Genomic DNA, 15,373 nt, shown 5'->3' with positions numbered 1-15,373 from the left:
TACAAAAATGAATCTGTCGACAGGTTTGGAATTTTATCTTTGAAACGCCACACTTTTCTTTGAAATCGCTTTATTAGTTCTCGTGCAATAAGCGTTTTTGTGAAGCTCTAAAAATTACAACTACAACATTTGAACATAGCCCCCATACCTTAAGGTAAGACGTATTCTACGTCAAAACGCAACATTTTTTGGTGATGCAGTCTAATGTACATACGTACATATTGTTGATGAAATGTAGAAAAGCCCTAACTAACACAATTTATTTTTTTCAGGAGAGACAAAAAGCGATATATATGTTATTGAAATAATAAAATCTTTATTTATGTTAAATATCAATACCTAACATGACTGAAAACAATTTAAATTTGTTTTATCAATTATTTAGATTTTCGGTCAGTAAGGGCCTTTGCTATTGAGAAGTTATGAAATAAATGTTTCAGTTAGGGATTTTTGCTATCACAAATTTTCAATAGTTCAGTTAGGGCTTTTTAAAAAGTGGCATAAGTTCGCTAGTTTATAAGTTACGGTTCTAGATTTTTTAGAGAAGATGAGTTTTAGCATAAGCCTCTTGGGAATTCGAAAAAACGGATTTCGAAAAAATGTCAATTAGGGCCTTTCTACATTTTATCAAGGATATGTATGTAAGTCTAAATTTCCAACTCTGAAGAAAAATTAGTAAAATATACAACACACTTTTTATTCAAAATTTTTAGTATGCAGTTTTATAGCCCATTAAAATGTAGCTTCATAAAGCCCAAGTATATTTTAGAGGCGACATTTTTTGGTAGCAAAAACCCGACCATAAGAATTCGTTTTGATTTTTGATAGATCTTTGACGATATTATTTTCTTCCAGACGAAAAAAAAAATCGAACATACTTTATAGGGAAGAAAATTTTTCTACAAAATTTTTAATTTAGACTTATTTTTTAACACTAAACAAACAAACGAAAAATAGCTAAAGCTAGTCAAAATGCTGTGGTCCTATTATTTTTTACATGACTATATGCACGAAAACAAGCAATGAGTATAAACGAGTGTACTATATGCTTAGTACATTTGAAACTAAAAATTGTAATAAACTTTATTATTATTACGCGTCAGATGTTTCAACGTAGCTGTCAAGAAGTCCTATATACGAAACGAGAATAACATAACACTAAAAATGTATATATATATTTACATGAATAAAACATTAAATAGTGCGTTAATAAGTATGTATGTATGTATGTGCAAGTAGTACACTCATCAAGGCGACCGCGACAATCACTACAACAATAATACATCAAAAATATATATATATACATATGTATGTAAATATATAGCTCTATATTTACATGCATATACTACGTACAAGTATCTTTATACATTAGGGGGGTCCCAGAACATAAGGCGCATTTTTCACGAAATTCATGGTATAAGTTAGCAATCTTATTTAAAATATCAAATTTTTATCTATAGAACTTATTCATTCAAAGCTCGCCTTAGATTTAATATGCCAGACTGCGATCAAGGGCTATAGGTCTCAATATAAGTTAAGGAATGCTGAAAACGTTTAAAATCTTTTAAAAAAAAGCCCACCGTCGATCTTTACTGGGTCCCAGAGCATACTTAGTACGCGGAATGAAAAAGCGGACGCATGCATTAAGTCCAACGCGATTGCTCAATGGGAAACGAGCAGGGCTACCGCCAGTATGAAATAAAGAGAAGAGAAATACCAAAAAAAGTGAGGTGGTTCTAAGTGTTAATGAAATTTTTAGTGTCTTCATTAGATTTTTAGATAAGACAGCGTTGATCTAACGTCGATCGGAATGGCAGTAGCTCGTCCCAGATTACAGATTTCGAATATACCAGTAGTTTTTTTCCAAATGGTACTAGTTTCCGAAATTCGAGATTTCCAGAATGTTTGTCTAGGAAAATTGTGCATTTTATTCCACGCATACTTTCGTCAAAAAAAGGTGTTTTTCTGAAAAAATACTACACTCCTTTAAAATTAATTTAAGGTACAATGAATAGTTTTGAATGTGTTTTCATGAAATAACCCGCTAGCAATATCCCTGAATTTCCACTATTATATGATGTAATTTTCCAAAAGAATTCTAATTTTAAAAATGTTTGATAAAAAATGGTGATGGAACAAAAAGTGAAATGTTTTTGTCAAAGACGAAGTGTCAAAATTTTTAAAATAAAGTGAAAACAGCAGCCCTAGAAACTAGCGGTATATTTGCCTATTAGCCATAGGGGCCGCTAAATTCGCAGTCACATATAAGAATATCTGCCGGCATTATAAAGACAAGAGAAAGGTAGGGTTCGAACGTCTCGCACTAAAAGTTTTCTGGGGTACCATTCCTTCGAGCACCTGAACAGCTTAGGCATCGATCGCACTTTGTGGATTCCTCAAAAGATCGAGAGGGTTCTAGTTTTTTAGTGTAACTTTCTTCTTTTAGTTTCTGTGTTTCCACGAGTGAACTCTTGACGGAAGAAGCCCATCTTATCCAGCCAAATCTAAACTAACCCAACCATACCAACGTTGATTCACTACGATTGAGCTTTAGCAGTATCGTCCTTAGCAAAAATTAATGAAAGTCATAAATTAAAAAATCGGGGACACCCTAATGTATGTACATTAATAAATGAACATACATCTGTATACAGCAAAAAACAAATCGTCAGCGGCGGGTGTTCTTATCCGCAATTTTAGTTTTTTTTTTCAATTTTATTTTTAATTGCTATTTTTTTCTTTGTATGTATGAATGTACATATGTACATATATATTTTTTTTTACTCCAACAGCGTACGCTGCTTCCATTTACAAGTGGCTGGAGCTGAACAACGCGTCATCGCTCGCACTTAGAAAAATCGCAGCCAGTTTACGCGCCGCTGCCTGTCGCGAATGGCGAGAATTCCTAAATGTTTGTTGTAAAATTTACAAAATATTGAAATAGTTCTGTGTTTGCTCTGCGTGAATTGAGTTGTTAAATTTGCAATTTCACTAGCCAGCCCCAATAGGCGCTTTATTCGTGCTTACTGAAGCGACTTGAATTTGTTTTTTATTTTTTATGGCAATAATTAAATTAATAAATATACATTCTCGTATGTAATACATATATGTGCCCAGCGGTGTAAAAAGTGAATAACTACATGAAATGTTGAAAAAATCGCATTGAAAATTGTGCTACCGTCATTTCCTAAGTAAAAAAGTGAAAACCCACTGGAAAAAAATGTCAACTGTGCATGCTGCAACAGTGCTCTTCTTCTTCATCAGCGTGTTAAGTTTTGAATTCGCCTCACCTTGGCTGAATTTTAACAGTTATGCATCCAAGAAACGTACCGATCTCAAGAAACGATGTCCGAATGTGAGTCTAATTTTGTCGATTTTTTTATCCATTTGGATGTGTTATCAGTTGTGTGCGCGTGTGTGGGTGCATAGTTGTAGTGTTTGGGCTTTTATGTTGAGCGGAAATTGTGTTGTGAGCAAAAAACAAAAACAAAAAACATTTATCAGTATTTCCTGAGGCATGCAAGGCGCGCAAAGAAAAACGTAAACACAATTGTTATAAAAGGCTAATTTTTTATCACTTCAGTTCTGGAAAAAATAACGAAAAAGAATTAAAATAAGTATGGACACTAGGGTGATCAAAAAACAGTAAAGTCGCAATTGTAATGCTCTCACCGCCTAGGATTGTTCTACATCGAAAAAAGTATACGACAATTTTTTTATTTTGAAAGTTTCAAAGTTTTCCATGTATTTCTATATGAAAAAAAAACAAATTTTCATAGAAATGGTATAGAATTCTTGAAAATCAATATTTTTCGATCGGAAAACTCTGGTTCTCTTTAGGAGGCTTTCAATAATAATACCCGATTGTTTATGTAACCATTTTTTAATGCTAACGGGCTTTTATTGTTCCCCCTTTGCATTTTTCGAGGTTTTTGGCGGACCTAAAAATATAGTTACGATGAAAAAATGGCTAAATAAACAATGAGGTATTAATAATACCCTATCTCCTGCAGATAAAGAGAGTTTTCCGATATTGATTTTTAAGAATTCAATACCATTTCTACGAAAAGTGGTTTTTCCCCATATAAAATACATGGACAACTTTGGGCGCTTTGAGCGACCTCTAAATATTTTTTGATTTCAAAATAAAAAGTTGGGATATATTTTTTTCGGTATAGAACAATCCTAGGGGTGAGAGCATAAAAATTCCGACTTTTTCGTTTTCACATGCATTTTTGGACCCCCCTAATTGACACACACATACATACGTATGCAAAAGTATTGCATTTAAAGAAGTTTGTCTAAAGATGCATTTAAAATAAAGTAGACATTTTCCTTTAAAATCGCCCTTAAAAATATTCATAAGATTTAGTATGTGAAACAGTTTTGTGTAAATGCAAAAAGAAAAAATTTGCATGCGGTAAATAACAAGGAATTTTTCGCAGAAAAAAAGCGACTTCAATTCTGATATAAAAAAATGTATATATATATATATATATATATATATATATATATATATATATATATATATATATATATATATATATATATATATATCTCATGATCCATTAATCGGATCTTAACCAGATTAGTATGGGACCACCTCTGAGACACTACCTTTCCTATGAAAAGAAGAAAGAAAGAAAGAATTACCGAAATCGGTTGACGTGGTCCAAAGTTATGCGGTAACATTCATAAAAAAAATAAAATTAAAATAAAAATAAGAAATAAAAAATATTCCGACGAACTGATAACCTCCTCCTTTTTTGGAAGTCGGTTAAAAACGTAAACGTGGTCGTATCCGCACCAGAGGTGAACCACATTCCACAAAATGAATGTCAAGTTTTCTCCCTTTTTCTTCTTATTTGGCACTTAGATAACTTGGACATAGGCCGACACCATAAAATTTCGACGTCGAAGCATCTTTTCATTGACCAGAGTATCACGGCGTATCGTGTGCGCTATTCAAAATCAGGGGCGATTTCTGTATTTTGAGCTGGTCCACGCCATTTTAAAGCTCGTACAGTTCGTCGATCCATCTTCTTCTGCACCAAAGAAATTAATGACAAAACTTTTTTGGGCATTAAGAATTTTCAAACATCTAATTTTCTGTCGGCGTCTTCTTCGGCCCATGTTATAATCCGGCCTTGAAAAGCCCTAATACTCTAATCCGGCTGCGATAATAAATAACAAAAAAAAAATACAATCTTTGCGAAGCGACCTTGTAGCAAACTGTTACGCATCATTTCACTGCAAACAAATTAAAACAAATAAAAAATACACTTACTACATACATATGTATTTGCATATACTTATACAAACGCACACAACATTTTGTTGCTATTTTGAGATAATCATTTAAATCAGAAAAAATAGTTCACACCAAAATAATTTAGTCTTTGCATGAAATTAGTACAAAATGTATGGGGTAATTCGATTTCGAGAGTAATAAATTTTTTGAGCTTAAAATGGCATGAAATTCAATATAGAAAATGGGTAGTTGAGCGCAACCGTTGCTAAAAAGCGTCTTGATACATTAGCTTTCCAATTCAACTGTCTAAGGTATACACAACATGTTGTCTCAAATGTTGAGTTGATCAGTGGTACACAACAATGCGTTCAGAAGATGCAATCGCAACAGTTACTGCACTGTTGTGCCTTCTGAGCGTGCCCAATATAAAGGCGATGCCGAAACAAGTCTTGAAACGGTCCTGAACTAGCTCCGGTGTGAACCCGAAAGAGTCCTCAAAAAATGTCAAATGGTCTAGATCTAAGCCAGAAATGGTCCTGAAAAGGTCCTGAAACGTTCCCTTCGTTATCCAAGAATGTCCCTAAAATAGTCCCGAACAAGCCCCGAACAAGGACCGAAACGGTCGAAAACGTCGTCAACTTGTCCAGAAATAATTGCGAGCAAGTCTTAAAACAGTAACGAAATGTCTGTCTCAAAATGGTCCTAAAACAGTCCTGAACTAGACGCAAAATTCGCATCTCGAAATTGTACAGAACTAGTGCCAAAGTAGACTTCAAATAGTCCCCAATGAACCTCGAACTAGTCTCGAAATGATTCCGATCGATTTTCGAAATGATCGCGAACAAGTCCCGTAATGGTCCTGAAATAGTCCTGCAGAGATCCCGAAATGTTCCTAAACTAATCCCCACATGGTCCTGAAATAGCTCAGAACTTGTCCGGAAATCTGCACTTGCACACACAAGAAGCATTTAGAGATTTTCTGCTGGGTTACACAAGAAAAAGTTACAAATTTCTGCTGGGTTAACACAAATTTCATCCATACCGAGAGCTAAGATCTCTTCCACACATCAAAAATGTAAAGCATTACTCGAGCCAGGCATCGGGTCTACATAAATCTTATCGAGTGCTGGTGCATATCTCTAAACACTCAGCTACGACAAGTTAGAATGCATTTATATTTTAACTTTATCGGTCTGCGATAGAATAAAATTCAACTGCAATGGAGCCTTGGGCCCACACCACCACATAAACTATTCAAAATGATTAAACAATTGCTATGCACTAAATTTTCGAATTCATCAAATAAATCATAAGATTGGTGCCAGCTGTAGCATTCAATTAAAATATGCAAATTTCCGCCGCATTTTCGTTTTTGTTCTAAATAATTTACATTCCATATGGAACGCTTTTCCCATATAAAATAGCCAAGCGATCGATTTGTGTGTATGTATTTATTAGTATTTCACGTCCATTTACGGATACGTTTATTCTTCTTCTTCTTTTTTTTCTATTTTGCACTAAACTAGATCACAACGACGCACGGCGCTGTCGATCGCGCATCACTTGCCAGCCAATTGCAAGCGATGCCGCAAGCGCCAAGCGTTAGCGATGTCAAGCGGTTAGTGAAACAGAAAATAGCAGTTCCAAATAATTCCAAATATACACTTTCTTTTCTGCACTTGGCCGTACGCCCAAACATGCCCCCATACACATACATATGTACATACTAGAGCTTTATAAAAAAGACGCCAGCCCGAATCTGCGCGCCCCATGAAGAACGCGCACCTACAAATGTTTGCATTGCTGATGCTGCTGCTGTTGCGGCCGCATGTGCTCGCATTCTAAATACTTTTTGGTCTACCAACAACCAGTAAGCAGTTATGTTTTGGCAAAAATGTAAAAAAATAAAAACAGAAAATTTTAATGTAAATACGTTTTTCATCAAATGGAATCTCATCAATATGCGGCACACGCGACATTGCACATTTATCAGAATGACGGAAAAGAAACGGGCGCTTAGACAGACAAGTATGTAGGTAAATACATACATACACCACTTTGGCGACCACCTTGGCCAGCTACCAAGCGCCAGCATCTACATTTACATACATACATATGTACGTCTGGAGTAAATGCGCTGCAATCTCATGAGCGTGCGCGCATGCGTTGGGCGACGTAGCATTGGCCGCGCCAAAATCAATCACACTTTCTAAGTGGCCGGCCAAGCCCGAGCGCGCGCACGCGCGCGCGCGCACCCAACTACCCAGATTGTGTCGATTTCATGGCCAGTCAAATCTGAGCGTTCGCAAATGTTGACTGAATACCAGCGCGTTTGCGCACTCGAAATGTGATCCATTTAATTTAGTTCTTTTTATTGTCGAAAAAGCACTTAAAAACTCGTCCACAAACGGATTCTAGTGGGCGTTGGAAAATTACATTCTTCATGTCGATAAGTGAAATTGTGCGAAAGAAAAAGTAAAAGGAGGCAATGGAGGGCAATGAGGATTAATCCTCTTTTAATTTTTCATATGGCTTTTACTTTTAGAGAGTGGAAATTATGTAAATCAATCAAAGGAATATAAAATTTGCATATTCGAGCGCAGATCCTGCTCTTCTTCTTATTTGGCGCTGCAACCGCCTAAGCGATTTTTGCCGTTTCACTTCTATGCCAACTGACGCCAATTGGAAATGCTAAGTGAAACTAGCCAAGTCTTTCTCCACTTGGTCTTTCAAGCGCAGTGAGGACCTCCCTCTTCATCTGCTATGCATTTCGATTCAAGAGGGAAATTGTTGGGATTAAGAGCCCCGTTGGATTGTTAGACAGGATAACCTCCATTACATTGCCAAGAAATTGTGAGGCGATTGCGTCAACCTTACTTATTGACCGACTTCAAAAAAGGAGGATGTCATGAATTCGATGGAATATTGTTTTTTATGTATGTTATCGCCTATCTTTGGATCACGCGAACCAATTTCGATAATTCTCTTTTATCGGAGAGGGGGTACCTCGTGGGTGGTGCCATACTAATTTGGTTTGGATGCGATCATTGGATCACGAAGAAATTGTCAGTAATCTTAAATTTTTATATAAATGTTTTTTTTTAACTGACTTCAAAAAAGAGGAGGTCATCAATTCATCGGAATGATCTTTACAGCTGTATATATTTCTTCTTCTTATTTGGTTTGTTGGTTTGGGCCGAGACCAAAAAGCTTCTCAAATTGCCTTTCTCCTATGCGAATTTGGGCCAGTTGCTCAGCTCGAGTGCATACAGGTCCTTCTGCACTTTTTCCTGTATTGTATTCGTGGGCGCCCTTGCTTTCGTTATGCACCCATGGGTGCGGGGAGCCGAAGGATCTTTTCACCGGAACGTCATCATCGATGCGTAACTACGCCCATGTCGTTAAAAAGTTGATACAGTTCGTCATTCCGTCTTCTCCGATACCCGTCGCCCACGCAAACAGAGCCCTAGATCTTGCGTAGAATAGTTCTCTCGAAAGCAACTAAAGCCTTCTCATTTGTGTTCCGCATCGTCCACGTTTCTGACAGGAATGACGAGTGACATGTAGAGCGTCACTTTTGTTCACCATGAGAGGGCTCTGCTTTTCAATTGCCTTCCGAGCTCAAAGTAGAACCTTTTGGCAAGAGTGTTTTTTCGCTTGATCTTCATGCGGACGTTCACCACAAGACCAACCCACTCTAGCTTCACTTTCTAAACTGGAAAATGCTGCGGTTACGTCCCTTAGTTTCAGACCGACGATGTCGATATCATCAGCCAGCAGCATCATTTCTTTGCTATATGTATGTATTTGGTGCCGCTGCGATTCAGATTTTCAGCTCTTATGACGCTTTTCGCCATCAGATTGAAAAAAGTCGCACTTGAGTGAAGCGCCTTGTCTAAAACCTCGTTTAGTCTCAAACGGTGTGGAGAGGTCCTTCCCAATTTATACGGAGCTGAAGGTTGGCGTCGTACAGGCAGCTTCTCTTCGTGCTTTAAAATCGACAAAAAGATGCTGTGTGTAGATTTGCTTATCTCGTATCTTCTCCAGGTTTTGACGTGCCGTGAAAATCTAGTTATATAGTTATCTTAAGCCTCAGTGTGGCTGTCCAATCAGTTGATTCAGTTTTTCTCACTGTATCATCGACAGGACCTTGTACGCAATATTAGGAAAGCTTATTCCGCGATTGTTGGATTGGACAAAAGTACACCGAAATTCCAGTCCTCGGGCATATATTCGTCGGACCAAATTCTGCTTAACAGCTGGTACATGCACGCCACCAACTCTTCGTCACCGCCTTTGAATAACTCAGCCGGTATGCCGACGGCTTCGGGGGCTTTGGTGTACCTAAGCCGCCTTATTGTGGTTCTCTCCTCGTCTTGGTTCCGTAGAGGGACGTGAGCTTCGTCCCTTCACATTGTCCATCATCAAACACGCCACCTGTGTCGCCATTCACGAGCTTTGAGAAGTATTTTCTCCATATCTCACGTGTATCCTGGGCAACTGTTACCAGATTTCAGGAGCTAGACCCATTTTGATTGCTGCCTTATTTTCTAAAAACTTTTTTATTGTATGTTACATGTATTCAATGTATTGTATGTAACATGTAATTCCATAAAAAAAATTCGTTTGTTACTAATAGTATGTCATAGTAAAATTTTCTGTAGAATTCAACGAAGCAGAAGTTTGTGCAAACACTTCCTAATTTACGATCTCAAATATTTTTGAACAACCATTTTTAACCAGTTTTTATTTATACCGTATCCATCATTCTCGTAATGAATTCTTTTATTTTTGGCAGGTACGTGGCATCCGGAATTTCGATCTGGAATCGATGATGGGATTCTGGTATGTGGTTCAGTATTACGCATCAACGGAAGAGCTGCCCGAATATGCCTGTATGCAAAGTGATTTTACGTTTTCCGCAGAGGATCAGCATGTAAGTATTGTTATAGTGTTGGTGCCCACTAATGCACGTTTTCGTATCCTATACATATAGATTTTCCATAACCTGTATTACATTCCATTAGCTGAGCCTGGGAAGTTCTATTTCTGCGACGGTAACTGCACTGAGGTACATACATATGTACTTACATGTTGGTGCGGGTTGTCGCTTTAGGCAAAGAACATAAAGACGCGGCACACGGCACGACATTTTTATAAAGTTTTTATTCGAAATAAAACTTGTTTTTATTCACAAAGCACGAATTACTGCGATTTTTCAATTTAAATTCACAATTCCCCTTTGCCACTTGTTTCTAAGCAAAAAGTTTGTTTACGTGTTGCCATAAATGTCAAAATCGGCAAAACCAAAGTAGCGATTTCGGGAATACGTCACCTTCAGTTCACTACTCCGTGCCACCAAATGGCTAAAACGGCAACACTGTTACCTAGCTCAATATTTGTATTTTTTGGATTATGACACCAGCGATATATTTCTAGCGTCCCCTTTGATCAGTGTTCATCCGAGAGTTTTTCCTCTCTATGCGTTTGTATGAAGTCTATAGAAAGCTTTAAAAAGCTTCTTCAGCGTAATATCTTTTGACTGCTTTAGATTAAGTTCAGACTTTGTTTTATGGGTAGTCATTAACGGCCAGCTGACATCGGAGATGAACTAACTCATCAGCTTTGTGGTGCCGAATATATTCGAAATCTCCTGACGAGCTTCAAATCCGCTGTTATTATCTGCGTTTGATCTCCATTCTTTCCTTGTGAATATCGGAAGTATGTAGTCGGCTTTTATAGAATACATTTAAGTAGTAAACTTGAAGAAAACTTGTATGTACTTATATTGAATTTGCAGGTGGCTAGCGCCATATGCCCTTCCTTGCAAGCTCTGTCTCTCTTCCGGCACCCATACCAGAAAGAGAAAAAGCTGCTCTGCCTTTGCGGGAAAATTTACTACAATTCACGAATTACTTAAGCCCGAATATATTCATATTCAATATATCCAGAGCTTTTAGACTTGCCTGACTGAGAAAACATAGATATTACATTAGTGTCGGACTACCCTTGTTCGCAAACATTCGACAGCTTTATGTATTTTGGAACTATTTTCCGTCATCCCTTGTCAAATTTGGTTTGGAGACAAACCGGCTTCGGCGTTGTTAAATCTTCAGTGTCATGTTTCACTTCTTGTACAGTCGCCAGCTCGGATTCGAAGGCGGAATAACTTTTGTGCTCCTAGTCATTCCGAGTACACTCCTCCTCCGACCTTGTTTTCCATTTAAGATCCATCAGAGTACATAGAACTGAATAGAGTCAGTGGGTCTCGAAGCATCTTGGCTCCTTCTACTAGGGGCTTCTGCTTTATACCCTTTGTCGAAGCTTGTTTTTGGCCGGTCCAGAGTTGAGTTGTGACCACAGTGATTAGTCATTCCATATAGGATACCCCATTTAAGCCCGGTTTCGCTTTTAGAGGGCTAACGTACAATTTCGCACAGTTTCTTTTTCATCCAGTATGAGTCCCAGATATTTCTTGGATTCGCTTATATTGAGTTCAATATTGGTGAAAGTTGGAGGAATGCTACATTCCTGAAGGATAGTTACCTTTCTTTATGCGTCCCGATTTCATAGAGCGCTGTTTCCATGGACTTACCCTTAGTATCAGCGTACTGTATTGTTACCGAAATTGCCTCTCTGATATGGAATTCTATAAATAATTTTTAATTGAAAGGACTATAAGCTTATAGGTCTTTTTAAGTTTTTGGGGTTGAGTTGCAATGTATTTCCCTTCGCTACCTCTGGCTACGTGATTAAGTGTGATCTTTCTATAACAGCATGCAGTAATTATGTGCAATTCATGCAGCATGCATGTACATGCATGTTCCTTTCTGTAATTGACCAGGATAACATCCAGTAACTCCCGTCGATTTATCTTAATAAAAAAATATACTCCGTCTAATAGCAAAATATTTTTTTTTTCAAAATATTATTATTTTTTCTATGATTTTTTTAGATTACAATGAATTTCAGTTACATCTTTGCCGAAGATCCATTGCGTGAGAAACTACAGGGCAACATCACTTGGATGATACCGGATTTTGAAACACCCGCACACTGGATGCACACTGAAGATATTTGTAAGAAAAATTTTAAATATTTTCATAGAAAATATGTATGTAGATTATGACAAATAACAACAGTAAAATCAGTCTTTAAAAATCTGCTTGCATCATCTTTTTATGTACATACATTTGCGCATTAGGGACATTACTCTCCACAAAACAAAACAAAAAAATAAGTTCTGTTTTTTTATCAGAATTACTGAAGTTAAAATATTTCAAGGCTTCCGCCAAAATATTTCGGAAAAATATTAAAATGTACGTGAACTGGACAGATTTGCAAATACTTCCAAAAATATGGTATATAAACAAAATTAGTTTTTAAAAATATTTTTTCTTAAAAATCACCTCAGATGACAGAAGAGTTAAGAAGAGCTTAACGTCTGCATACAAATTTTTGAAAATTTTATCATTGGAATCAAAATACTTACGATTTTTGGTGGTAATTTCAAATCGATTCAACTCACGTAAATCTTAATACTTTTCCGAAATATATATATTGGCGTGAGTCTGAAAATATTATAAATTTTATAACTCTAGTGGAAAACCCGTAACTTTTTAGTGTTTGGTGAGGCACCCTAATGTAAAAATTTATACTCTCATGAGTGTTTTCTTGATTTTTATATTTTTTAATAATCTCATTTTACAGATGAGGGCATCTACAACACTTACGTCATCGATACGGATTACAAATCGTGGAGTCTGATCATGCATTGCGCTGAAAAGAAAAAGTCACCGCGTTATTTATCAGCGCTGTTGTTGTCGCGAGAAACGGAGTTAGGTGAAAATGTTATCAACTTTTTGAGGTATTTCAGTGAAATTTGCTAATAAAAAAAATGGTAATCAACGAATACTATTTATTTTTTGTTGTTTGCAGAGAAAAGCTACCCCGCTATGATATCGACTTATCGTTCATGTTTCCAATCAATCAAACCTGCAACAATTTAATGGAGTCAGTTGATGATGATCCCTTAGCTTATATTGTAAATGGACGAAAGAATGCAAAAAATGCATTCAAAGTTATTTTAAAGCCTTGAGAAAAGAGCAAAATGTAAAAAATATATTAATAAGTTAATAAACAAATTATTTAAATAACTTTTCAATACTCAAAACCTTGGGTTGTTAATCAGTTTTTATAAAATGCACATCTGTATATCAAAATTGCATTAAACCAATAAATAAAACAAGACTAAATGAAATAAACTAAATTCAATTAAGAAGTGTGGCCCCAGATGGCCCATTCCACTCGTAAAACAATACTTCCAAAAGTCGGCGAGTATTAGACATGACTATTAAGCTGGGACTAATAATAACACCTGCACAAAAAAGGGGTGTGTGCTTTTAACCGGATCCACCTAACGACATGTACTTTGACCCACCGAATCCGAATCTGAGGTCCGTTTGAATCGTACACCCTCAAAATTTTGAATAAATTCGGATTCTGCGGTTCGAAATACATGGGTAGGTAAGTTGGTTGGTCTGGTTAAATACACCGACCACTTTTTTTGTGTGCCATTGTAATAGTATTTTGTCGCTTACACTTTTGCTAAGTCTTTGGCCGGGCTTCTCCTCCAATTTATGGTCTGTGTCTTGTTGTTGTTATACAAATGGACGGACCTTGATATCTACACCCCACCCGAACGGGCACTGGGTTTTATGAGAAGCTTTTTCTAGGTATAAATACATTCGGAGATTTTCCATTGCCTGCCTGGGGGCGACATGTCGCGACAGCAAATTACGAATTGTGGAAAAATCGTATTAGAAAAAACGTTTCCTAATTTAGATGTTGTCCGGACCAGGGATCGAACCTAGGTCCCACGCAGTGGTAGTACATCCCTCTATCGACTCAGCCGCAGCCAAGCTATCTTCAATTTTAGAGTTTTCGTCTAGAGTTCGCTATGCTGACTAAAATCCCACTTGTACAGAAGTAGTTCATATGCACCCAGTATAATCCATACCCTTTCCTTAGCAATAAACAGCTCGATAGTAAAGTAATATAACGTCATCATAGCTAACCCGTTATAGATTAGCAAACCCTATCTTTGCTGCATATGACAAAGACCCCCTTAGATTCACTTACCCCAAAAGCAATAGGTGTAATTAATAGAGTTATCTTTGAAGTTGGTCAGATTGCAGTTCCTTGTTATCCGTGCAATACACCGGTACCTACAGATACCCAACAAGGAGTATCCAAGCCGCCAAGAAGCTCAACAACCTTACCAGGGTCCTACAAAATAACACTTTAGCACCACATTGTGTGGGGGACCAGGTCATAAACACAATCTTACCTTAAAACTCTTCGTCGAGAAGGGAAATAAAAGATGACAGTAAAAACGCACATGTGACAGTAACGCATCTCTAGCAACTAACAGACGAAATCTAGACTTGCATCAAATCTCCTCTGAACTCGACTGGCCTTAAATGACATTAAAAACATTCATAAGCTAGATATTCCAAGTACATATCCAGGTGGCGAAGGAGTTGCCCACGACACTAACCTTATCTGCACTGGCCCCTCAAACACACTGAGCTAACACCCCTTTATCTTTGGGCCGTCGAAGGCGACAACGATGTGGCATATGTGTGTGCGGATGTGCATACTACCAAAACATTACAGAAAATGTTTTTCTAAAACATCCGTCGGCCCTAGCGGGAGTGACAAACCTCCAAGTGTATTTCTGCCTTGAGAAAGCTTCTCGTAAAACCAATTTGCCGTTCGGCGGAGGAGAAGCTTGGCCAAACACTTAGCTAAAGTCTTAGCGTTGTCTCAGAAAAACCGTGGCGACAAAATACGACCGGCAGCACAAGTCAACACGGCAGCTGACTCCATTGCTGCTCAGGCGAACGACACGACCTAGCCAACCACCCACCAGCTAACTCCAGGTAAAAGCTCCTGCTAGCGCCCCAGGGGCAGGCAGAAGAAGCTGACATCAGCGGGCTTGAGGCGAGCATAAACTATGTGCACACTGCATTTGCTGTGCAGCTCCGACTTTGTAAGTCCACAGGGACAGGAGCGTTAGCTGAGTGAGGTTCTGGAGTCATGTGAAAAGGTGACGTATCC

General features: G+C 37.6%; 1 protein-coding gene across 1 annotated transcript; it reads left to right on the top strand.

The window, feature by feature from the left end:
• Positions 1–2,803: 2,803 nt before the first annotated feature.
• LOC108373873 (uncharacterized) lies at positions 2,804–13,419 on the top strand. The gene is made up of 5 exons (XM_017629816.1): positions 2,804–3,355; positions 10,050–10,187; positions 12,207–12,330; positions 12,962–13,118; positions 13,190–13,419. Exons 1-5 carry the CDS (start codon positions 3,221–3,223, stop codon positions 13,347–13,349), a joined length of 714 nt encoding a protein of 237 aa, XP_017485305.1. The 5' UTR covers positions 2,804–3,220; the 3' UTR covers positions 13,350–13,419.
• The last annotated feature ends 1,954 nt before the right edge of the window (positions 13,420–15,373 follow it).

Source organism: Rhagoletis zephyria, unplaced genomic scaffold, assembly GCF_001687245.7.
Source record: "Rhagoletis zephyria isolate East Lansing unplaced genomic scaffold, Rhagoletis_zephyria_1.1 Rzeph_scaffold_07107, whole genome shotgun sequence".
Taxonomy (NCBI): Eukaryota; Metazoa; Arthropoda; class Insecta; order Diptera; family Tephritidae; genus Rhagoletis; species Rhagoletis zephyria.
This window is presented reverse-complemented; position numbering and strand designations above follow the sequence as displayed.

Coding starts and splice junctions, on each gene's coding strand:
- LOC108373873 (XM_017629816.1), top strand. CDS start 3,221: ATGTCAACTGTGCATGCTGCAACAGTGCTCTTCTTCTTCATCAGCGTG. Junction 12,331..12,961: donor GATGCACACTGAAGATATTT/GTAAGAAAAATT, acceptor CTCATTTTACAG/ATGAGGGCATCTACAACACT. Junction 13,119..13,189: donor AATGTTATCAACTTTTTGAG/GTATTTCAGTGA, acceptor TGTTGTTTGCAG/AGAAAAGCTACCCCGCTATG.